The sequence below is a fragment of the Mustela erminea genome, chromosome 11, assembly GCF_009829155.1.
Source record: "Mustela erminea isolate mMusErm1 chromosome 11, mMusErm1.Pri, whole genome shotgun sequence".
In the NCBI taxonomy this organism is placed as follows: domain Eukaryota; kingdom Metazoa; phylum Chordata; class Mammalia; order Carnivora; family Mustelidae; genus Mustela; species Mustela erminea.
This window is the reverse complement of record NC_045624.1, coordinates 47,381,810-47,405,972: the sequence shown is the minus strand read 5'-3', so window position 1 is coordinate 47,405,972 and position 24,163 is coordinate 47,381,810. Positions and strand designations below refer to the sequence as shown.

Below are 24,163 nucleotides of genomic sequence, written 5' to 3'. Positions count from 1 at the left end.
CTAGGAGTACGTGTGTCTTTATGGGAAGCAGCTACAGGATTGATCTCAAGTATATGAGCCCGGGGTCATATACCTATTTTTTTAGTATTGCAGGTGGCAGACTCTTCTGTTCCCTCCCCAACTTTCTCCTGGGTCACTGCCCATATGAATTCACTAAACCAGAATCCCGCAAAGCGGGGTCCCAAGGTGCTTGTATCAGAATCACAAATGCAGAATCCTGAGCCCAATGCCAGAGCTTTGAACTGAAACTCCTGGGGAAACCCCACCCAAAAAGCAAGTTGTCCAAGTATTGCTTATGCTACGGAGTTTGATAACTTCTTCGGGAATCTAGAAACTCAGAAGAAAGAGATCTTTTTCTTCTTTTAATCCCTAGCACTAGAAAGACCTGCCACCCTTTGTTGAATTTGGAGAAATGACTGAATCCAAAGCACAAAGCTAAAGGATTTGTTTTCTCATCTGAGGAATGGCTCTATTCAGGCCTGATATTCAGGAGGTAAGTACTTGGAAGGTTGCAAATTTATTAAAATATTAAAATTTCTCCATAGGGGTTCGTAGATATCCACAGTTCTGGGCTCTGTAGTATCACACTGGCCGAGCTGTCCAGGCTTCTTCCTTGGACTGTCCTCTGATCCAACAATTAAAGGACTAACCCTTTGTCCAGCATGGGGTTCTCATCTATTCTCACTGGCCAATATGGGTGCCAGTCAGCACCTTATAGATCCAACCAAAGTGGTGTTTTACCAGTGGGCCTGTGCCTGTGCCCCTACCGTGGAGAGGAAGGTGGGATTGGGAAGGAGGACCTAGGGTGGGCAGTACCTAACCAGATTCCCTTGATCCTGTTATCAGGATGCTCCTCTCCACATGTCCATGAGGCTGTAATTGATGGAGTCCTACTGGGTGAAATGACATTCCTGGAGGTGGTGCCGGCACCCCAGCAGGCAAATGCCCCAGGTTGTGGCCACTACCAGTTGAAGTACTACTCCTAGAGATGCTCTTCCATGGCTGCTTCCGGAAACCGCAGCCTCCAAGGATCTTCAACTCTGAGGAGTCCTGAAGGGACTGGGTGAGCAGAGCCATGTAGGAATTTGAGTCTATATACATGACGGTTCTGTAGGCATGACTTCACAGATGAGAGCCTGTTTGGTACAGATGGTACATGCATGGGTGATTGTGGGGGGGGTGGGTGGGAGAAGTATGGGGAAATGGGTTCTCTTTTCATTTATTTGGTCAATTTCGCTGAAATCACTGAATGCCCAACTATCATGGCATTAGCCACGTTGCTTTCATTAATAAAAACGAGGGCAAGTATTCACATAGCATTTGTCCTGTGCAAAGCACAATTCTTAATTCGTTTGAGTTACTATGATTATCACCATATTACCTAGATGAAGCAAATGAGACCCAGAGGTTAGCGGAGGCTCACGTAGCAAAGCCATGATTCAAACTCCGGCAGTCAGACATTAGAATCCAAATTCATAAACACCACTTCTCTTCTTCAGTTTACATTCAGAAGGTTTTTTTGTGTGTGACTTAGTTGGTAACAGAGGTCTGTGTGTACACACACACGCACACACCCACCCTGTAATATAACGGATGGAAACATTTTGAATGAAATTGCTGTGAGTTCAGCAGATGCTGAAAGAGGGGTGTGCACATGAACAGTATTGCTGATATTAAGAGAAATTCTCTACCGAAATTCCATTTCAGTAACCTCGTGATTATCAAGATAATGGGAAAGTCCCTGGAAAAGTTCCCTGTGTGTTTCTATGTCAGCCATGGCTCAGACAGGAATTGTTTACCTGGTGCAGCATGTCAAACAAAAGTTCAGCAATCATTTTTAAAGATCAACAAATGATTTGGATAGTATTAGAAATTGATGAGCTACTTGCATTAAAACTCATCTATATGTGTATGCTTCTGTTTAGAGAATACTGGGAATTAAGTGTTTTAAATTTATATGTTGATTAACTACTTACACGGTTTTAAATATTTTATCACTTCTTCTTTGCTTATTCAATACTTCATTTTATTCCTTTAGTCCACACTCGTCAACTGGGGGGAAAAAAAAAAGATTAGCTCTCTGACTTAGCTCTGAGATGTTAAGCTGTATCTGTTTTGTGTCTCAAGTTTGTTCCCTGTTCGGCTCACACATCTTTGCCAGAGAAGGAGGTAGGCTACGTGCTTTAGGTGGAAAAGGCTATCCTCATTATTGAGTGGGAATGCAGACAAGAAGTCTGTTCTTTAGTCGGCTACTGCTTCCTTCTCTAAACCCAGCTAATTGAGCTGTCATATTTAAAGTTTTATTGGTTAAGATTTCAAGTTAGGGCTGGAGCCCTTCTTTTGCAGTTCCTTCAGGTCTAAATGTGAAAAAGAACAAATGGAAAACTCAGTGATGAGCTCTGAATAAGGCTGTAAGAAACAGAGTTACCAGTCCCTGTGGTCTCAAGGAACACTAAAGGGCAGGTAGTTGTTAAAACACTTAAAACCAGAAAGGAAATACAAAGCTCTTCTATTTAGTAGGTCAAAACCAGCTCAGAAGTAGTATGTGACGATCCGGGCAAAGCATTACAGTTCCTAGCCAGCCCAGTCATGATTCTCTGGCAAATTGCACAGTCATGGTTATGATGCATGGGGATAAGAGGTGCTATAGAAATGTTAGATGTTACATAAATGTCAGGAATGATCATTGTTTGTTAATGGGGGCTAAACTGTTCCTAAGCAAAACTCTGACTCCAGCCAACACAGCGGTAGTAGAGATTTTAAGCACCAAATAACCCACGTGAATGGAATGCTCACCCCTGGTTCTAGAAGGGAGACCAGTTGGGATCTGGGGTTTGAAAACAGGGAATGGGGTGGTCCCGGTGCTACCACCTGCGCAAGTGTCTTCTGGCCAGCGCCCCAACCTCCTGGAGTATGCCTTAGCTCACCTGTAAAATGGGGATAATAGTAACACCTGCCCTACTTCTTCCTGTGCTCCATGGTTGTGAGAATCAAGGGCATTCATGTGGGTACAAGTGCTTTGTTAAGGGTGAGACGCTGCAAGGATGACCATGGTCATCTTGGATCCTCTGGAATTTGGCCTACGCCTCCCTTTGAGTCCTGCTCACAAGGAGAAATACAAATGGAAATTAAACTGGGGGCGGGGATGGTGACTGGCTCATGCTGAAAACTCCAGGCTCAGGAAGACACTGCAGACCAGGCACCGGATCCTGCATTTCGGCTCTGGCTCTGCCACTTGCCAGCCTGTGAGCTTGGGCGAGTTACAGAGGAGGCTCTGGAAGTGATCGCCAAGGGCCCTTCCGGCTCTGACGCTGAGTCTAAATCAGGCTCATCACTTGGCTCTAGCTGTGATTCACCTTTCGCCTCCTGGAGAAACTCCCCTCCAGCTTCTCAGACGCATGAAGCAGGGGTCTTGGAAAAGGTGGGGGCTATGTATTCCATGTGAGAGTGCACAGTAAATAAGTTATTCCTTTGGAGGTGAGGTGGGGTAGGGGACGGTGGAAAGGGGTGCTGAGTGAGTATTCTGGGAGGCCAGGATTCAGGGAACACTCTAATGAGGTCACGACTGTCGCAGGCGAACAGGAGCTGGACATCTGCTGCTGGGGGAAGGGGGGGGGAGCGTCTTGCATTTCGGTTTGCAGAAAGTCTTCATCCCGCACCCTTTAGCCCCCCGTAACCCCCTACCGCTGTCCCCATCCCCACACCTTTCAGAGGCTACCAGGCCTTGCTAGGAGGACAGCCCGTGTCCGTGCCTCCTCCGTGGTCCTGTCTGAAACCGCGAGGATTGTTTCCAAGCTGACTCACACCACTAATGTCAGGGAGCCGTGTCACACGGCGCTGGGCTCTGCAAGCTGTTGCTTGCGCGGTCGCCGCTGCGGCCGCCGCTCCCCCGCGGGTGCATCGGGGTCCGCTCTTGGGGCGGGGGCGGGGGCGGGGCGTGGCCGGGGCGGAGTCCGCCCCTTCGGCGCGGCGGCCCCGCCCCTCCTCTTCCTCCCCCGCGGACCGCAATGATTTAGAAGTTCAGGAATCCCACGTGACGTCACCGGGGGGGTGATGTAATGCACTCTAAATAGAATGTATTGTAATCTTTGCTCAGTCCAACGTGGTCCCTTCACCCGGGCTCCGCTCTTGCCTTCTCCACACTTGTTTGGTAAGTTCCTAAAAATACGGCTCGGCCACTTCTGGGGCTTTTGCATTTAGCTACTTTTGTTGCACTTGCCGCGGGAGCCATCTCGGGAGCGTACTTGGTTTGCAGGGGTTGGTTCTCGGCAGCAGCCGCGAGATTACTTGGTCCAGTGGGCAGGTCACAGGGCAAGGAGTAGGGAAGATGCGATGCATTTTTTTGGAGGGTGATCTGTGTTTGTAAACACTTTGGCGGACCAGAGGGAAGTCCGGCCCCGAAGGCTGGTGGACTGTGGAATTCTGCTGTGTCCTGAGGCCACTCCAGAGACCCCACGCCGTGTCTGTTCCAGAGCGCGTCTCTGTGGTCGCCGCGCCGTGTGACTGGAGGGATGCTAACGTGGAGCGGGCGCCGTGTCCTCCCCGGCGTGATGCGTGTGTGGGAGCGCGCGTGTGTTTCCCTGACACGGGGAACAGTTATGAATCGGGGGTGTGTGTTTGCCTCCAGAGACCTGGCAAGGTGCGGAACCCTCCAGAAGTGCGGTCAAGCGGCGGTGGCAGCGGAGACGGCGAGCCAGGAGCCTCCCCCCGCGTCCCCAACTTCCCGGTGATGCGGCGGAACCCCCGGAGAAAGTTTGCAAACTTCCAGCGGGCGCGGCGAGGACGCCGGGTCACCTAGGGGGCGGGCGGGCGGGCGCGGGGGGCTCGCTCCCTCCCGGTGCCGAGCCTGCCGCTGCCACCTCTCCCGCAGGGCTGCCCGCCGCAGCTGGTGGGCGCGCGCGCTCGGGGAGGGGACGTGGCCCTTGAAGGGCACTTGGCTTTCGCTCCAGGCGCAGAAAGCTCGAGAGTGGCACGGCTCTGTTCGCTTTCAGTCCTGCAGCCGTCTCCTGCTTCCGTCCCGTTCTCGCTGGCATCATTACCTCTTCCCTGCCGCTGCCCCAAATGACAGCTCCCGCTTTTGCCGCGGCAGCGCGGTGGCAGTTCCCAGGACCTGGCGGCGGAGCCTTCCTCTCCTGCAGATTCTCCACGCAACCGCTTAAACTTTTCACGAAGTTCTTAGAGGGGCAAGACGCGAGAAGGAACCAAGGACACGTTTTCTTCGGGCAACTGCATCCCACTTCTTCTTTGCCGTAGAATTATTTCGGGGGGCGGGGAGAGGGAGTATCCGGTAGATTAAGCCTCAGAGCTTGTCCACCCCCTCCCCGACTTGGCCTGAACGGGTGCCACCCCCACTTGATGCTTGTTCAAGGCCAGGAACTGGAGTGGGTTTCTTGTATATTGAGTTGTCAGAGTCCTCAGAGTGTGTTTGATTTTTATTTTTCCCTCCCTCTCTGACATGTGTCAAGGAATAAAGGCTGGATACAGGTCCATTACGTCATTCTGCAGGCCAGTAAGTGTTTGATTAACAGCTTCAGATACTGAAGAGTTCGGGGTTTAGAGATGCTGACCAAGCAACTCTGCTTTCCATCCCACCCGCAACATACTCGTACAGTCGCCCGTTCCGTGGGCATCTTTATTGCCCTCTCCTCCCCGGACCCCTCCTTCTTTACCCCCTCTCCCGCCCACACCGTTATCACTCTGGCCCCGCCTCCCCCTTTTAGTGCTTTCCCTGGGGCGATCCCTGTCCCCGGAGTGTGCCTAAGAGCTTCTGGTGTCTGAGGGGAGCACGGTACCTGATCAACACACACACAATCTGCCCTTTTCTATTATTTAAGAAAGGCACCAGCGAGCCCTCTTCTCCAGGGCGAAAATGCTCTGTCCTGACAGAAAAGGCATCTCAGGAAACAGAGTCCTTATGATAATACCCCGTCCCTTTGGTGACTTAGGAAAGCAACACACCCACTGCGAACAAAGTACTTAATTTGACATAGCGCCTTTCTCCAGCCGAGTAGTAGCGGAAGAGGGAAGAAGTGAGGATGCTGATTAAATCAGATGTAGCTGAAAGAATCAAGATTCAACATTTCATTTACAAAGTGAGGGAATGTGAGTCGTTGAACCCAAAACACCTTACAATAAATTGATGTATATACTTCTTTCTCTTAATCTGAAGTTTCTATATTTAAAGAGGAAGTTGAATACCTAAATCGTCGAATTGAGTCCGAATCTGCCTATCTGGCAGTGGAAGTGGAAACACTCTGTGTGTGACGTGTGTAAGGGATAAAAGTAAAAAGAACTCTTAGTGGGGGAGGGTGTGTGCGTGCAGCAGAAATTAAAAAAAAATCTACTGACAGAGTTTTGGATTGAGTGGGGCAGAGGATTTGGGTGCTCTCTGATTTGAAGTTGGTGGAAGCTAAATTAAGGAACATTTATATTCTGAGTATGTGGGAATTTTGTGAAGAACACATGTTTTGTTATAATCAGATCTACTTTCTTCCAAGTGAAACAGCCTTGCTGTGGAGTAGGCATTTGTGAAACTCCTGTCTGGGGTCTAATTGACATCCTTCCCCAAGTTTGTGGCAGTATTTATTATTCATTCACATCTAGAGATGAAATAGTATAACCCCTGCAGAATGCATGTGCTTCTAAAATGTTAAACTTCTTGTTTGCGATGCATAGACCTGAAGGAAAAAATGGCCTGGGTCACCAGCACGGGAGAGCGTGATTAATGATCAGTGATTTAGTGATCAGTGATTAGTGGTTTTATTCAAACTGTTACCTCTGACCAGAAGCACACATCAGAGGATTAACAGGCTCTTTAGATAAATGCTCATTAGTGGAAGGGGAAAAGCAAAGATAATAGGCATGCACCCAGGGACAACTTTCGAAGAAAATCATTCCCCGTCTTCAGAATAATAAGCTCTATTAACAGAAAGCCCTTTTAATTTAAAACTTGCTTTTATCTTGTAAATCAAAGTTAGATGTAAAAGTTTGTAGTGCCATTATAACCTAAATTTTCCCATATCCACTCGATGTGGATTATCTCAGTAGCGATATTTTTTTTTTATTTAAATAAACAATTGGACCTTCAGAGCAGCTGAACCCTGACAAGTTCTTAACTCCCAGGGTTTGAAGGTGTCCCCCCTTAGAGAACAGAGAGTTCAGCTTGCTAGCTAGATGGCGCACTGTTCTTTGGTGTTCTGTGCCGTTGAAATGCAGGCGTCTCAAGGAGCAAGTAGCTGCTTGCGAGGTGTTCTTCCTCACTTCCAACAAAGTTGATTCTGTGTAGGGTTGGAGGCTAGACAGTTCTACAAGTTTTTAGTCACATTTTCCATGTCAGTTAAATCTGGGGAGTTCAAGGCTACTGGAAAAATTAGTCTCATTACTAAAAGAAACTTAGCAAACGAGGGAGGAAAGGAGGTACCAGAGTCCAGGAGGTACCTCTTGGTTGCAGAAGTGATTGTAAAATACCAGACCTGTTCTTCTTTTTTTCTTTGTAAATCAAGACTAGTTTCACAATCTTGTGGTCTGAAATTGTGAAGCAAATACTCAAAGATTTATTTTCTTCCTAATCTTGCTGGTGAAATAGAAGTTACTAGAAAGAAAGGAAGAAAAAAAAACCCGATTTGGTGACTGCAAGAAGCAACACGTTGCTGATTTTATTCTACGAATAATGGTAAGATGATGTTTCTTATGCTTATGAAGCAGAAAGGAACTTTGCAGTTAGTTAAATGAGGCCGAGCTTATGTTTTCATAGATGGAATTCAGAAATGGAATTCTTATTTCACACTGAATTTTAATGTTGCCTTTGTCGGTTTCCTGGGACTTGGTAGCATTTTGTATAGAAGGTGTGTGTGTGTGTGTGTGTGAATAAGACCATTATTTCCTGGGTAAAATAATGTTCATGGGCGTGTGAACTGCAGGGGGGAGCTATGAAGCATGTTAAATAATGTGTCAGGTAAGAATTCCTTTTTCCACAGGCCTTCATGAATCACTTTAATAAGTACTTAAGTTTTAATAAGGGAGGCATTTAAAAAAAAGAAAACTAAAAATGAAAATAAAACAACAACAAAAAAATTCTCCACATCCAGACCTCGATAGGTATTCCCCTGAAGTAGGGTGCTGTTGATTGAATATCAGCTATTACTTGGGTTTTAAAACTTAAAAAGAAAACAATCGTAGAACTCACTGGTGCCTCCCTGTAAATGTCCTCATTTTCCTTTGCATCATTTTATATAGATCTGTTATTTTAAAATCCTGACTGAGGCAGAACGACTTGTATTTTTCAACTTTACTAAGGGTAAACATGTTTGCTCAATTGATAATATCTTGAGGCTGTTTTTGAATGTAAATTGTTGATACCTGTAAACTGCCTGTCAATAAGAAGTCAGTTGTGACCTTATATAGTTTCTACATGAGTAGGTAGTTTATTAGAACATTCCCACAAAAACATGGGCCCATCTTTGTGACATTGCAGCTTTGAACAGGAGGTTAATTGAATGGTAGTTTGCCCGAGAGACTTTTCCTCTATAGCTCTTCAATTACTGTAGGCTGAAGATTATCATACAACTAATTGTCAGTTTCCCACACCTTCGGATTCCAAACCAGTCGATCATGGCTGTTGGTACCACTGTCAAGTTCCTGGTCTCCTGATTTCTTACTATAATTTGCCTTTTAGCAAGGATGCATCACTTTCTATAGTATTTCCTTAGCCTTGGAGTTTGTTTCTTATTAAGCTGAAAATTGTTTCATGGGTTGGCGATGTTTGCTGTATCCTGAAGACGTGAACTTTGTGTTTGTAGTTGGTTTTCTTCTGATTGCGTTGTTAGATTAAAATTGGGGATTTGAGCAGACTTATTATGTTGGTCATCTTTTTTTTTCCCCCCTTCTTCACTTCAAAGCAGTGCTGTTAGTCACAAAATTAATGTGATCATGGCTGGTGTTTCCCATCGATACACTTCTTTTGCTTCTTACAAATTGGATTTCTACAGCAATTTAAAATCTTTTTTTAGAGGCAGCTTTCTTGGATGAAGATGGAGCAATGATCTCAGTCAATTCATTATCTTGTCCAGTTTGACTACTAGCTGTATTATGGGAATCTACCAATGCTTTTTATAAATTAGTGCTTAAAAATGTATATCCAGTACTATCTCTCTGAAGGCTATTTAAGAAATTATGCAACTGAGATAAGGTAATGAACTGGGGAGGGCAATGGCCTCAAACATTTAAGTGTAAGAAGCACTTTCCGATATGATAAACAGACTTAAAGAACCTTTTTGTATTGTTATTTGTAAACTAAATAAGCTATCTATTTTGTGGCATTGTTTTAAATAGAAAATCTGACACTTTAAAAATGACATCATGTTAAAAGTTCTTATATTTTGTAATTAGGGAAAAAATGGGCAATTAGTGATTTTGAGGATCTATTAGTATTCCATTGTTGGAAATCGCAAACCATGGACTTAACATAGGAGAAAAAAGAACAAGAAGGCTTTTACAAATTTTCAGGTAGTGATAGCAGTATATCAGAAACAAGAGTAGAATTTTTGAAGCTCATATTGAGACTCTGGGACTTTCAAAATAAAACTTACATAGTTTGGATAAATTTCAGAATGTATAAGATGCTTCTTTGGCATTTCTGTATTTCTTTCTGTCAGACTCGCTCTATTATTCATTTATATTTTCTGAAAACTAGATCAGAATTAACTTAATACTTTAAAAACACTTATTTTAGTTGCTTCCTTCTGTTTCCTCAAGGTTTACAGTTCTAATCTCTTACCCGAAAATTAACAAGGATTGAAAACTACTATGTTGGAGTTTGGCTTGAATTCATCTTGGAGAGGAAGAATTCCTTTTGGACCAGGGATTCTGATGGCGAGCTAGAAAAGCTTGCTATCATGTATACAGAGTTGGAGCTAAGGAGGTCTTCTCATTGAAAGACCAACCTTGTCATTTTGCGGAGAAGAACCGAAGGCCTGGTTATGTTCCCTGGCTCACTGAGGCCTACAGCTAGAGAGTGCCAAAATGAGCCGAAAAGCCAGGTCCCGGCCTCCAGGTCGGGTTCTCTTTCCATGAGCCAGGCTGCCATAAATGGTCATGAATGAGACATAACCCATGGCTTCGGAGGCTTTGCTCTTTTTAAATCTTTTGATCACTAACCTTTCAAAGACAATTTTTATCAGATCTTTTGAATGAGTCCCCTGACCATAAAACTGTAGTTTCTATTCTGTAATGCTAATTTTTTTTGTGTTGACCTCATTATTGGAAAGCCATTCTTCTTATTCTCCTTCATTACTATTAGACATGCCCCGTAAAACAGCACCCTCCAGATTTCATTTGAGACTAAAAATCAGACAGAGCTTAAAGATGTTCTAAAAGACCTCTCTATGATAAGGCAGGAACTTTTGTTACTTCCTTTGTTTTCTTAATCACCTTTGAAGAAGGGATCTGAAAAATTATTTAAAGTTAAAATAAATCATCTTTCTTTGTGTCGAATAGAGCAACAAGTGTTACTTTCACTCTGGCAGATGTACTTGTAAAGCCCAGAGTCTGTCTCCAGTGTTTTATCTTTCCAGGTCAGTGTATATGAGAGAGTTTGGAGGGAAATGTTACTGCATCAGAAGTGAGTTGAGTCTAGAAGTACGCTATTTGAGGTTTGCCTGGCAAAGTTGACTAATCATAACTAATAGAAATCATGCATGCAATATAGGGGGCTCCTGAACACCACACATTTGATTTAAGATGACATCTTGGTTATGCTGTATTTAGGATGGGGAACAAGAATATCTCAATAGAAATCTTGAATTCATCTACTGTATGTGTTATTTGGCATGACCCGTAGTGTTCCTTTCCAGCTCTTTGTGTGAACACTTTATATCAGAATTTAGGTCTCTTTCATTCTCTTATTACACTGAGGAGCCCCTGTGTTGCATGATTCCTCAACTACAACACATTTCAGCCAATTTTATGCAGTTCTCTCTCTGCTGGCTTCCCAAGGGGGAAAACCACACGCAACAAAAAACATCTTTGTTTTTGTTTGAATTAGCTGATTATAAGAAGAAATACATCTCATCTCCCATTGCCAGATCTGGTAGGACCCTTTTATTTTATCAAAACAAGATCTTCTTCTCTAAGTAAGCGATGATGCTGTTTGGCCTCTGAATGTCCAGGTCCTAATCCTTGCACCGGAGGGGAGAAAGCATTGAAGATGAGGTCTGTTTCCACCAGGGTGGCTAGGCGTGATGTGGCAGGCCCTCATGAAGAGCCCGATCTGCCTTCCTGCAATGACAGCATTGTCCAGAAAAACACGGCCTTCTGGGAGGAAGGACAGTATTCTCAGTTCTTGAACTTCTAAATTCTGAGCAGGGACTGTGTTGAAAATGGCTCTCAGGATGCAGAGGGTTTTCTGAGGTTATTTACTAAACTGCAACATGGTAAAACAGAAGCCAGAACTTAAAAGCTTTGAGGGTCTTCTTCATTCATTCTCTGCATTTACCTTATACCGATGTTTTTCTAGATTTATTTTAAGTATCCGTTCTGGTTACTCTGCTTTCACGAGTGACTCTACAATGACAAATCACGAGTGTGTGCCTAACGGGGGAGGGGACATTTTTCCATGAAGGAAAACAGATTTTAATATCCAATCGTAGAAGAAATAAGTAGCAAGACAAAAGAGAGAAAGGTTTGAAATCGAATTGATGGCATCCCAGGCTCTGCCGCAGCTCTACAAAACTGTGTTGTTCATGGCCACAGGAAAAGACTAAGACTAGAAGAGTGAATCCTCAAAGTGCTGCCTTCAACTCCTAATGCTTCTCTGCCTCAATTTCTTCATGAGTGATAAAAGAATGCACTGTCCAACAGTGGGAGCCATAAATGTAAGCCACCCATGTAATTATAAATGTTCTAGCAGCCACGTTAAGGAGGTAAAAAACAATTAATTTTAATAACATATTTTATTTAACCCAGTGTATTTGAAATAGTATTTCAACATATAATCAATATAAAAATGTTGAAGAGATACTTTGTGGGTTGTTGTTGTTGTTGTTGTTGTTTTTTAATTGTTGTTGTTGTTGGTCCCAAGTCTTTGAAATCTGGCATGTAGTTTACAGTTAACGTGAATTACAGGTCTCAGTTCCGGCCAGTTGCGTTTCAAGTGCTCTTGTGGCCGCATGTCGGCCAAGTGACAGTGGTGTCAGACAATGCAAATCTACACTCTGGTCCAGTGGTTCTTAATCCTGGTAGCCCAGTAGAACCACCTGTGGGGTCTGTAAAAAGTAAGGATACTCCTCCCCACGCCCAATTCTGATCTGATCGGTTTGGGGTGGGGACCTTGGCCTTTGTATTTGTAAAAAGCTCTGAAAGTCTCTAAAATATAGCCAGGTTTGAGAACTGCAGTTGTAACTGATCTCTACGGTGTCTTCTGCTCTAACATTCTATGACCTATTGATAGAAAGGGATTTCAGGAAAGCGTTGAGTTCAAGAGCAGCAAGTGGTTGTCCTAGGGATGCTGCACACTACGAAAAATATTTAAGGAAGTATAATCAAGAAAAATTAAAGTGCACGGATTGAATGATTTTGAACACAACTCTTTTTGCCACAGATGAACTCTGCTTTGCATGACTTTCAAATATTTTAAATGGTTTTAAATGGCTGGCTTCCCCTCCAAATCTTAACATTCGATTTGATTTGTATACAGCCTCTCTAGAAACCCTCCTTGCTGGAAAAGGTCAAGATTGCCCCATTTCGGTTATTTTGCTAGTTTACTTCTTTGCCCCAGGTACTACTTGACTTTAGCTCTTCCTGGAGGGAAAAATCTTACTGCATTTAAGACAGTTGGATCCCCTCGTGTTTCCCTCTAAGCTTTTAACAAGCTTTGTGTCACTGTAGAGAACAGACTTGCCCTTTGCTCACGTCAAGATGTTAGTTATAGCTCCTTGACTTAGTTTATTCTCTTTGTCATCCTGTAAAATATTAGAAGAATCAGTATTTCTCAACGCCCACCAGAATGTGCTCCTTTAATACATTTTTAACAATATGCCAGTTTGTGCATTCAGTACAAGGATGCGAAGAACCAAAAATTAAAAACAATGATTTCTAAACTCCTCACCATCTTCTTTCCAAGTCAACAAACAGTCTTGTTTATGGAGGGGAGGAGAGACCTCGAGGATGGTCCCTTGTGACTTTGTGCTGCTGAAAGCCTCTGCATTCCCGAATCTGTGAGTCATTCCACCCCGAACCTCTCTCCTTATCCCCTGCATAGCAGTCTGTTTCCAAGTACATGTCTGTGTGGCCATGTGCTTTTTAAACATAACTTACAACCATCATTTTTAAGTATAGAATGGCACATTTCTGTACATTTTGTGGTGAATATGTTTGTGTCTTCTGTCATGTTATTCACTGGAAAAATTTTAACCTCCGTTTAATAGAGGAAACTGAGGGGTTGACAAGGCAAGGCATCATGTTCATTAATTAGAAGGGTGTGAGACCAGGGCTCCCATTTATTAGTGCCTAAAGATAAGCACTACTCCGGGTGGTTTCTAGGTAGGGATTTTCCAATTGTGTGTACAATTGCGCCTGTCTTTGAATTTACAAATAACATTTTTTTTTTCTGATGCTTTTGCATGTATTATTTGCACTTAAATGATTTCTCTGCTAATAACTCTTGCTTCCCAGCTCCAGGCTACCTGGATTGATGAACAAGTACATCTGGGTCTATCAGCCTCTTCACGTGGGAGCTATTTTAAAAGTTGCATGGAGACATCTGTTACAAACCTGTGTTTTTAGTGGTATCTAGGGAAACTTTCTCTAAGGCTACTTTGTGATGGACTGTTGAAGACTTGGTGGAAAGACAATGAGATTAAAAATGTAAATTTTGCAACTCTTTTAGGGATTGAGAGTAAAGGGTTTGGGACATTCCTTTACAGAGCAAGATAGAGTGATTCTGAATCTTCAGGAAAACATTTTAGGTCTTGCTTTACCAATGTGCTGTCTTCACACTTGGCCTGGAGTCGTCATCTGCTTTTGAGTATTTTGTCTTTGTTTTCTCCTAATCATCACTAGGGTTGAACTTAGCTACACACAGTTTCTGTCCGCAACTCTTGGTCTTCCACGCACGAGCTAGAAGCTATGATTAATCATGCAGTCTGTGACCTGTGCCAGGGATGGGTTAGTTCGGGGCATCTTCTAAGCATTATACTAAAGTTAAAGCAATTTTAGTATCCACACATATCTGTGGTTATGGTGGTTAAGCTTGTATAGAAATAAAAACTTTGGCCAGGGCGGACCCGGATGTGACTAGCATATATATTTGCAAATGTGATTATCATCTTTTAAAGGATGCCCATGGATGAACTGTTCCTCGATTGAGCAAGCATCTATTTGTCACATTGATTTAGATGCACACGTTGTTGATTGAAAGATATTGCTAGATTTTTAAAAAAATTGAAACCATATTTGAGACACTCTTCTTTTCTAATATGGCCTGGTTAAGCACACATTGTTTACAATTTCGTCTTCCAGCTTTGCAAAGCCAGATGACTAACAACCACCATTCTTAGTGCTGTGCTGGTGGACGTCATCAAAGATGATGGCGCACAGTGTTTTGGCACAGTGAAGCAGCATGTAATTTGAAATTGTACTTTTTGTTAAGTACCCATGCTAATCTCCAAATCATTCAAAACATTAAAAAAAACAAAACAGTGATGTCTGCTCATTGGATGGAGGCAGCACTGGCAAAGATGAACATTTTTTTTTTTTCTCGTGCCTTAGGAGCACTTGCAAAAATCAGGCATTTAAAAAAAATTACATGTAATTATTTGACATGCCCTTTGGGAGGGACAGTCTTAAGACAGACAAGTTAACCCTTTAACCCGATATTTTTTTTACCATTTCCAGGAAATGTGCTTTTTTTCCCCCTAAAGCATAAAAACTATAGTATCTTTATTTTTTAAATTAAAAAAAAAAAGTTTTTTTTTTTTTTTTAAGATTTTATTTATTTATGTGTCAGAGCGAGAGAGAGAGAACAAGCACAAACAGGGGAGCAGCAAGCAGAGGGAAAAGCAGGAGGAGCCCAATGCAGGGCCCAATGCCAGGACCCTGGCTGGGATCATGACCTGAGCCAAAGGCAGACACTTAAGCAGCTGAGTCACCTAGGTGTCCCAAACTATAGTATCATTAAAAGGAAGGTTGTAAATGGGATGCTTATTTAACATTTAGCAGATATTTTAGGAGGTCTCCCTAGGAAGTCTTATGTTCCTTTATATAGTTGTAGTTTTTTAGTGTTTAAAACAATAGGAGATTCTGGAGACTGGAGGTACAACAGCGTACATATACTTCACACTACTGAACCGTACACTTAAAAATCGTTAACCGAGTTCATTTCATGTTACGTGTATTTAAACACAATTTAAGAAAAAAGAGAGGGGCAGGTTTGCCTGTACCCATTTCCCCAGAGGGCGTGACAGAATGCACAGACAGCTTATTCAGACTTAGGTGTAGCAGTTTTAGTAACTCAATGGCAGGAGCAACCATCTGAAGAGGGCTTGTGCATTTCTGGTGGATGCAGAGGGATGACAGGTGTGTAGTGGGATTCTGATCCATCGGATAATCAGGGAGGACAACAGGCACATGGTACTGAATGACTTCTTTTTTTTGGAGACAGGCTTGATTCTGGATGGGCCCTGTGTATAGAAAGCTGTATCATTTAATTTGGAAAACACACCATGTGGCGTTATTTGAACATGTCTATTTGCATTGACTTGATTGCCTTAGTGTAAGTATATACTCAACTGGTATGTTCAAATGAGAAAAGACAGACCTGTAGTTTATGTAAGGAGATATATGAGCCCACACTTCCCTGCCTCCCTCCCTCCCTCGCTTCTTTCTTCTCTCCCTCTCTCTTCCCCTTTCTCCCTTCCTTTATTGGATATTTGCTGAGCACCTATTATGTGCCAGGTACTAGGGACACATGATCAAAGCCAGACATGGTCCCTTCCCTCCTAGAACTTACCTGTAGGGGAGACCCCAAATAGTGAGTGTCACGGAATATTGTGAGGGTGCAAGTCTGGAGGCAGCCAGCGCCGGCAGGGGGCTAGTGTGGTTAGTCCAGGCCGGACATGACGGTGGCTTGGCTACAGTGGTGCCAGATTTAAAAAACAGACCAATGTGACTAGGGGATTGATTCCTGGAAGACGAGAGGAAGGAAGAGGGCCTTCCTTATTCTAAGAGGAGAGGGAGCCAGGCAGGAAGAGTTTGACCCAGTACTGAAGCCTGGATTTTCCTTTTTGGTGGTAGAGGAATGGAGGATTTCCAACCCAGTGCCCATGGACATGTGTCTGAGTCCTAGAACGAGAATAGCAAAGTGTGAGCAGATACTCAGAGGGCAGCTATAACTAAAAACTGTGGGGCAGCCGTTGGGTTATAGGCAGCGCAGTCTGGCTAATTTCCATGGGAAAGTAGCCTCCAGGGAGAGAGGCCCTCGCCTCCCAGAGCAAGCACAGCTGAGGCACTCAGTGGGTCTAGTGCGGTCTAGTGCGTGGCTAGGTGTGTTCGTTTCCTGCGGCCGCTGTGAACGGCACACCATGAACTGCGTGGCTGGCAGAAATTTATTTCCTCATGGTTTTGGAGGCTAGAATTCCAAAGTCAAGATGGCAGCAGGGACGGTTCCTTCTGAGGGCTGAGAGGGGAAATCACTCTGAGTCTGTGTTTGGCTCATAGGTGGAAGTTTTCTTTTTGCATCTCTTTGCATTATCTTCCTTCTGTGGGTGCCTGTCTCCATGTGCGTATTTCCCCTTTTTGTAAGGACATGAGTCATATTGGATTAGGACCTGCTCCAAGGACCTCGTTTTAACTAGACACCTGTAAAGATTTTATCTCTGAATAAGGTCACATTTTAGGGTACTAGGGATTTGGGGACAGGAACACGATATAATCCATAGCAGTAGGTAAGCCTTTCAAGAAGCACCCAGGGCATGTAGTAGTGGGATCCCTCAGGAGCTGGCAGATTGGCAATGAAGTGGTTCATAACCAGACATTTTTTAACACATGTTAAAAATAAATTTCTGATGGACCCCCAGCAAAACATGGAACAAGTCTTCAGAGTTGGGGATACACACATTACCAGGTATGGACAAAGCCAACAAATCAAGCTGTGCCTTAAAATAGATATATACACATTGATTAATGAATTTACTAACATGGACATTGTTCTTGGTTTGGCCTTGAATTTATCTTCAGAGTATATGAAGGAGCAGTGCTAAAAGAGCGGTACCAACTTTTAACCTTGAGAACAAAGAATTAAATACAATTAGTTTGTCACCCTGCCAGGCGTAATCATTGTTTTGATGTGATAATGCTTATTCATAAGGACAATAGCCACCAGTTTCCATATACAACACACACACACACACACACACGCACACACACACACACACAGTTGAACATAGATTTTTCAATGCAGGGAAAAAGAATCAGCTTTTCTAGGTGTAAATAATTTATGCTTATGTGCTATCTTTATTTTATACAATGAAAGCATAGAGGACAAAATTCTGTGTTTTAAAAACATATCCTAATAAATAACAAGTAACCCAGTTAAAAATAGGCAAATAATCTGAATAAGCAGTTCTATAGAGAAGATAATTAGGTGACCAATAAGCACATGAAAAGATGGTCAGTGTCACTAGTTATCAGGGAAATGCAAATCAAAACCATAGTGAGTTACCACTTTTGTACCCTGTAGGATGACTATAATAAAAAAGACAGACAATAGCAAGTTTTGATGAGGATGTGGAGAAATTGGAACCCACATACATTGCTGGTGGGATTGCCTAATGGCACAACCACTTTGGAAAATAGTTCAGTAGGTCTTTAAAAAGTTAAAACATAAACCTTGTGACCCAGCAATTCCTCTCCTAGGTATACACTTAAGAGAAATCAAAATATATGTCGACACAAACACTTGTGAATGAATGTTCATAGCAGTGTTATTCACAACAGCCAAAATGTGGAAATACCCCAAAGCCCATTAACTGGTGCATGAATAAACAAAAAGTGGTCTACCCATATATTGGAATATTACTTGGTCTTAAAAAGAAAAGAAGTATTGACACATGCTACAACATGCATGACACTTGAAAACATTATGCTAAGAAAAAGTGTCATATACAAAGGATTGCATATTGTATGATTCCATTTACATGAAAAGTCTAGAACAGGAAAATCCATGGAGAGAGAAGGTGAATTAGTGGTTGCTAGGACTGAGGGTAGGACTGGGAACTTGGGGGTGACCATTAAGCCCTTTGTGATTTCTTCTTGAGATGATGAAAATATTCCAAAACTATTGTGTTACTATTTGCGCAGATCTGTGAATATTCCTAGGCCATTGAATTGTACACTTGAAGTGGATGAATTGTATGGTATGTGAATTATATCTCAAGAAAGCTGTTAAAAAAATAATACATCATGGAGAAAAATACAGGATGCTAAATGTAGTTAGGTTATATGCAAATAGGGCATTTTGATCCAATAACTTCTCTACATGTTTGGGATGAATATATCAAGATAAGTATGGAGAAATGTTGGTAGAAGCATTACAGATACTGGAAATAGGAATGGTCAACTACTGAAAGTCTCAGAGCATATGCCATGTGTCTCCAACCCATACCTATATCCTGGGCCAGGAGCCCTGATTTCTAGGTTCATTCTGGACATTTCCTCCTAGACTGTCTGCTGCTGTTCCCTAATTTTCAAAATGTCCCGACAGGAACTAATCTTTATACCATTTCTCCTTCTGACACACCCATTTGAGTAAGGGCCACCATCATCCTCTGGGTTCACAACTTGAACTTCAGTTGCTGACTTTGTCTTTCCCTTTGGCCATCACGAATGGGTCACCACCAAGTCTTCTAGACCCCATGGAGCAAAGTCCTGTGATTTTTGTTCTTCTGCCCTGTCTCCTTCTCAACCTCTTCCTTCTGTGAACAGTGAATTAAGGGGAATAGAATTATTTATCTAGTCTCTCTTAACCTGCTCTCTCAATCTACTGTGTCAACCTTCATGACCAAAATACCTAGGAACTGGACTTACTCCTTTTTATAGATAAGTTAAGTGAGGCTCAGAGGGTAAGGGACAAATCAGTTAATGGGACAAAGGAAATGTAACCAGTAAATGGAAGAATTGGGGTTTAGAACTGTTTTGTCTTGTCCCTGAGCTCAGACTCGTTCCATTGTAACTATGAAATAAATCCTTCTCCTCTGTGGCTCTAAATGTCTCATTTCTCTGCTCAAGAGCCTTCATCAATGTCTGTTTTAAGCCCCTTAGGGCAATCCCAACCAGCTTCTCTGTAGGTATAGCCCATATTCAAGTCAGATCCATAATAAACTCTTGTTTGTGTGGGGTGCCTCTCTGCGAGGTTGAGATTCTCCTCTTCCCTGCGGCATTTGTCTTTGTCCAGCACACCCTTTCCTCCCACCCCTTCACCATGTGCCTGTGCAAACTCCTCTCCTGATCTCTCAAAAATGAAATGCAGAATTAATTCCTTAATATTTTCTTAATATTTTTTGTTATGATTAAAAATATCTTCTATTATAGTTATTTTTATATTTGTCATAATTTCCTTCTCTTGGATTATAAGCTCTATAAAAGCAAGAATTGACTCTTGCTCGGTGCTGGTTTCCCTTATAGAAACCTAGCATATAGTTCTTTATATGGAGTAGATAAATAATCTTGAGTGATTTGATGATAGGGGTGCTTGGATGTTGTTCTTTGTCATGAATTTCCTACTATCAGAGGGAGACGTTTGATGTTTGGCGAGGGCTCCTGGGAAGACCAGTCTAGGGAGAGTCTTTAGGTATGTTGATGGCTGTCCCTACAGCATAAAAAACTATTGTAATAATATTTCAGAACTTCGAAAATGGAGTGAGATTAGGAAATCACAGAGAATTTCACAACCCCAAGGAATCATTGGTTTTTCATTTTTACATTCTCTTCCCTACCTGGTCCAGATAATAATTTTTAAATAGTTTTAATTAGAACACAGATTCCTTTTTAAAGGCTGCTTCCTTCACTTAAAACTATACCACAGGCATTCTTTCATGTTGCTACGTAGTTTTCAAAACTGTGCTTATGCATCATATTCCATGGAATTGCTAGACCGTAATTTCTTAACTGTCCACTGTGTTTCACATTTAAGTTTGTTGTGCATTCTTTTTTAGGATTATAAAAAAACACATGACCAATCTTTCAGCAGGGGAAATAGGTACTCTGAAGACCTTAAACTCCTTCTTCTTATGCTGGCTAAAACTACCTTCTTTGAGGGTTGAGCTTGGGTACAAATGTGACAGAGCTCCAGTTCGTCCTGGGCACTCTCATACTTTCATTCCTTTTATTTCTGCCCCTCTTCTCTGGGCACATTCTGTTCCACTCCAGTGCCTGTCAAGGAGCTCAGGGTTGCCCATCTCCCCCACAAGCAGGGTCTTGTGGAAGACACTGCTCTGTCTTCCGCAAACCCTGGCCCTCATGCTCCTCCTCCTAGCCAGATACTCTCTTGTTCTCTTGCTTCTCAATCTTGCTAAGATATTAAATCATCTATTTTCTGGGAGTTTGTATTTTTATTACAATAGGACTTCTGGAGATGGCCACGTGGTAGGCCAACAAGGTGCATCATTAAAGGTGTACCTTTGCTCTTTTCAGATAGAACTCTTCCGGGTTCTAAGGGTATGTCAGTGAACCAACATACAAAATCTCTATACAAATAGGTAAATACATAATTCATCATATAGCAGTAAGTGCTAAAAAGAAAGATGAGACTGGGTAAATAGATACCGTGAGCTCTTTCTTCCTTCAGCTGGAGAGTCAGGGAAGGCCTTTCTGACATGTGAGTAGAGAGGCTGGAGGGAGGGGCCCTTCCTGCAGGGGTGTGGAGAACGAACTTGCAGACAAAGGATCTGCTAGCACAAAGGGCCTGGTATGTTCAAGGGGCTGCAAGGATGCAGACATGGTGGTGGTGAGGAAGGAGTGGGAGGTGATGGGTGGACTCACATACGATGCTGTGAGACTTGGATGTTAATTTTAGCAACAAGGAAGCCACTGGGTAGTTTTGAGAAGAGAATCCATCACCTCTAAGGACCTTCTTTGTAGTCAAAGAGTGGGCTTGTGTAGGCTAGCGTGGCAGCAGAGAGATGTGTTAGGAGGCTAGAGACTGGCAGCTTGGACTGGGTGATCATGGGAGAGGTGGTGAGAAGGCATTTGGCTTAATTCGAAGGTAAAGCTGAAAGGACTTGCTGACAGGTTGGCTGTTAGCAAGACCCTAGGGAGAAGGATGCTGAGGTTACTGACCCAAGACCCTGGAAGGTTGGAGTTCCATTAGCTGAGATGGGGAAGATGGTTTGGTGGGTGAGAAATGAAACTCAGCTATGGGTGTGTTACATGTGAGATGTCCAGTAGATGGGGGATGCTGACTCTGGTATTCAGGGAGGGGGTTTGGGCTACAGGTAGAGAGTCAGGATCACAGTCTTGGCATCAGCTAGGCCAGGCTCATCTCACAACACGTAGTTCTTCATGCAGGGGACCCCAGCCACATTGGAGTTTTAGGTCCTTGAAAGCACCAAGCCCTTCTCAGCTATAGGGCCTTTGCATATGCTGTCCTTTTGCCTTGACCATTCCTGCTGAGACTATGCCTGCTTTTTCCTGGCTTCCTAACCTAAATTAGGTTTCCCTGTTAAAAACTCCTCCTACCCCGAACTTTTGCTTCTTAGCATTTATCAGTTTTTTAGATTTATATTTTTTAAAGTGATTTTTAATTTTTTAAAATTTGAAATCCATATGTTCCGCTAGAATCTGAATTCCGATCATGCATATTTAGTTTATCACTATTTTCCCAACATCTAGTGCTGACACATAGCAGACAGTGTTGAAGAATATTCTTCAATATTTGCTGAGTGACTAGTGAATATTTGCTATTAATTTACTACTTTACACACGATATATTACAGTTCCTCTATTTGTAAGCATATGATTTCATGATTAATCATACCTAATGATTTTCTTATCTTCTTAAAACGTAGACTAATTGATTACTTAATGGCTCCATGTATTTTTTTTGTGAAGAAACACTTTCTTATTTGGTGATAGAAGGGAGTGGGCTGTGGTTAGAGTGAATGATCACTAGACTGTGAAACTTTGAAAAGAAGAAGAATTTAAGACTTATATAAACTTCCTAATCAAAATAACCCACCTCCTGTTTCCTTGTCAGCCTCTTTGTTGCATTTCTTTTCTTTCCTTTTTTTTTTTTTTTTTTAAAGATTTTATTTATTTGACAGAAAGAGAAATCAAAAGTAGGCAGAGAGGCAGGCAGAGAGAGAGAGGGGAGGAAGCAGGCTCCCTGCAGAACAGAGAGCCCGATGCGGGGCTCGATCCCAGGACCCTGGGATCGTGACCTGAGCTGAAGGCAGAGGCTTTAACCCACTGAGCCACCCAGGCACCCCCTCTTTGTTGCATTTCTATGGACACCTCTATCTAACATTGCCTGGGGTTATTTTATAGTGACCTTTGACAACACCTATTACTTCCTCCTCACCATGTTTACTGCCATGTTTATCCGGGAAAAAGGCCAGGCTGGCAGGGGAGGGGTGGGAGTGTGGTGGGGCAAGAAGGGATCTGAACTGGGTGAGGATTTCCTTTGGTGGCTCTTAGAAAGGTCTGCTGTCTCCAGCCTCATTGGGGACAGTATAGGAAATGATATCTGAGGGAAGAGATTTAATTTACTGAGAAAGAGTTGTTTGCTCGTAAAAGAGCTCTAGGTCTCTGTCTTTGGCAGTGTAGAACTGTTTGAAAAACAGGATTAAATTAGAGAATGATCTTTGTACTGTGTTTAAAGCTAGAGTGAGCTTTCAGAGGTGCCTATATTGTTTGAGAAACACATACACTTGTTTCATGAGTTACATGGGTCTCTATAGAGATTGATTGATGTGTATGTCAGTTGGGGAACTTCAGGGTCACAACTTTATAGATATAAATAAGGTCACCAACTTTATAGATAACATTGTGGTGAGAAGCATCTACTCAGCAAATATGTATTGAGCATTTATAATGCTAGACATAGAGTGAGACACTGAGGAAGCATGGGGAACAAGAGAGAGGTCTTTGCTCTCTGGAGCTCATAAAATCTGCTGAGTATCATTCTCCTCATCTATAAGATGGAGATCCCAGTAATACCTACTTCATAGCATTTGTAAGAGGAGTAAATGGTCACTTATGTGAAAATGCTAACTAGACTGAAAAATGGTATATAAATTATGAGTGGCTATTATGGTTGGTATACCAAATATAGTTATTATTTCTTTTGGGAATAAATCCTGATTCATTATTTCTAGTTTTGAATATCCTTCATCCCTATATGACCTAAGATTTTATTCTTATAATTTAGGGAGCTTAAATTTTCTTTCACTAACAAAAAAAGAAATGTGAGGTGTGCAGCTTGGGTTATAAACAGTTGTGTTAGTTAGCCATTGCTGTTTAACAAATCAGGCCCCCTGTCCCCAGCATATATCTATTTAAAAGATTTTTTTTAACTTCTTATTTTTATTTTTATTTTTTTAGAGAGAGAGAGAATGTGTATGTGAGTAGGGGTGGGGTTGGAGGGGCATGGAGAAGGAGAGGGAGAATCTTAAGCAGGCTCCACGCCCAGCACAGAGCCTGATGTGGGGCTTGATCTCACGACCCTGAGATCATGACCTGAGCAGAACTCAAGATTGGATGCTTAACTGACTGAGCCACCCAGGCACCCTTCTCCAACATGTATTTATTAACTCAGAGTTGCTGTGGGTCAGGACTCTGGTTATGGCTTAGCTGGGTCCCCTTGCTCAGGGTTTCTCTCAAGGCTGTAATCAAAACTTTGGCCAGAGCTGTAGTTTTCTTAAGCCTCATCTAGGGGAGGATCTACTTCTAAACTCATGTGGCCATTGCAGGTCTCAGAAGATGCACACAGAGCTCATTTATGTGGCTGCTGGAAGGCTATGAATAAAGCAAGGATTCCAAGAGGTAGAAAGTGAGATATAAAAATCACAGTCGTTTTTTCTAATATAATCTCAGAAATAACATCCCGTCACATGTGCTGAATTCTGTTCATTAGAAGCAAGTCATTAAGCCTGGCTTGTATTCAGGAGAGGAGATG

General features: G+C 42.7%; 1 protein-coding gene across 3 annotated transcripts in view; it reads left to right on the top strand.

Annotated features, from left to right (window-relative positions):
- The first annotated feature begins 4,071 nt into the window (after nt 1-4,071).
- Nucleotides 4,072-24,163, top strand: part of CREB5 (cAMP responsive element binding protein 5) — a 403,227-nt gene continuing 383,135 nt past the window's right edge. For 2 of the 3 annotated variants that reach the window (XM_032304276.1, XM_032304274.1), the window contains exons 1-2: nt 4,072-4,150; nt 4,628-7,672. In XM_032304276.1, coding sequence (XP_032160167.1) covers nt 7,670-7,672 — 3 coding nt within the window. In that variant the 5' untranslated portion in view covers nt 4,072-4,150; nt 4,628-7,669. The remainder of the gene's footprint in view (nt 4,151-4,627; nt 7,673-24,163) is intronic. The other variant, XM_032304277.1, reaches the window with a different exon arrangement.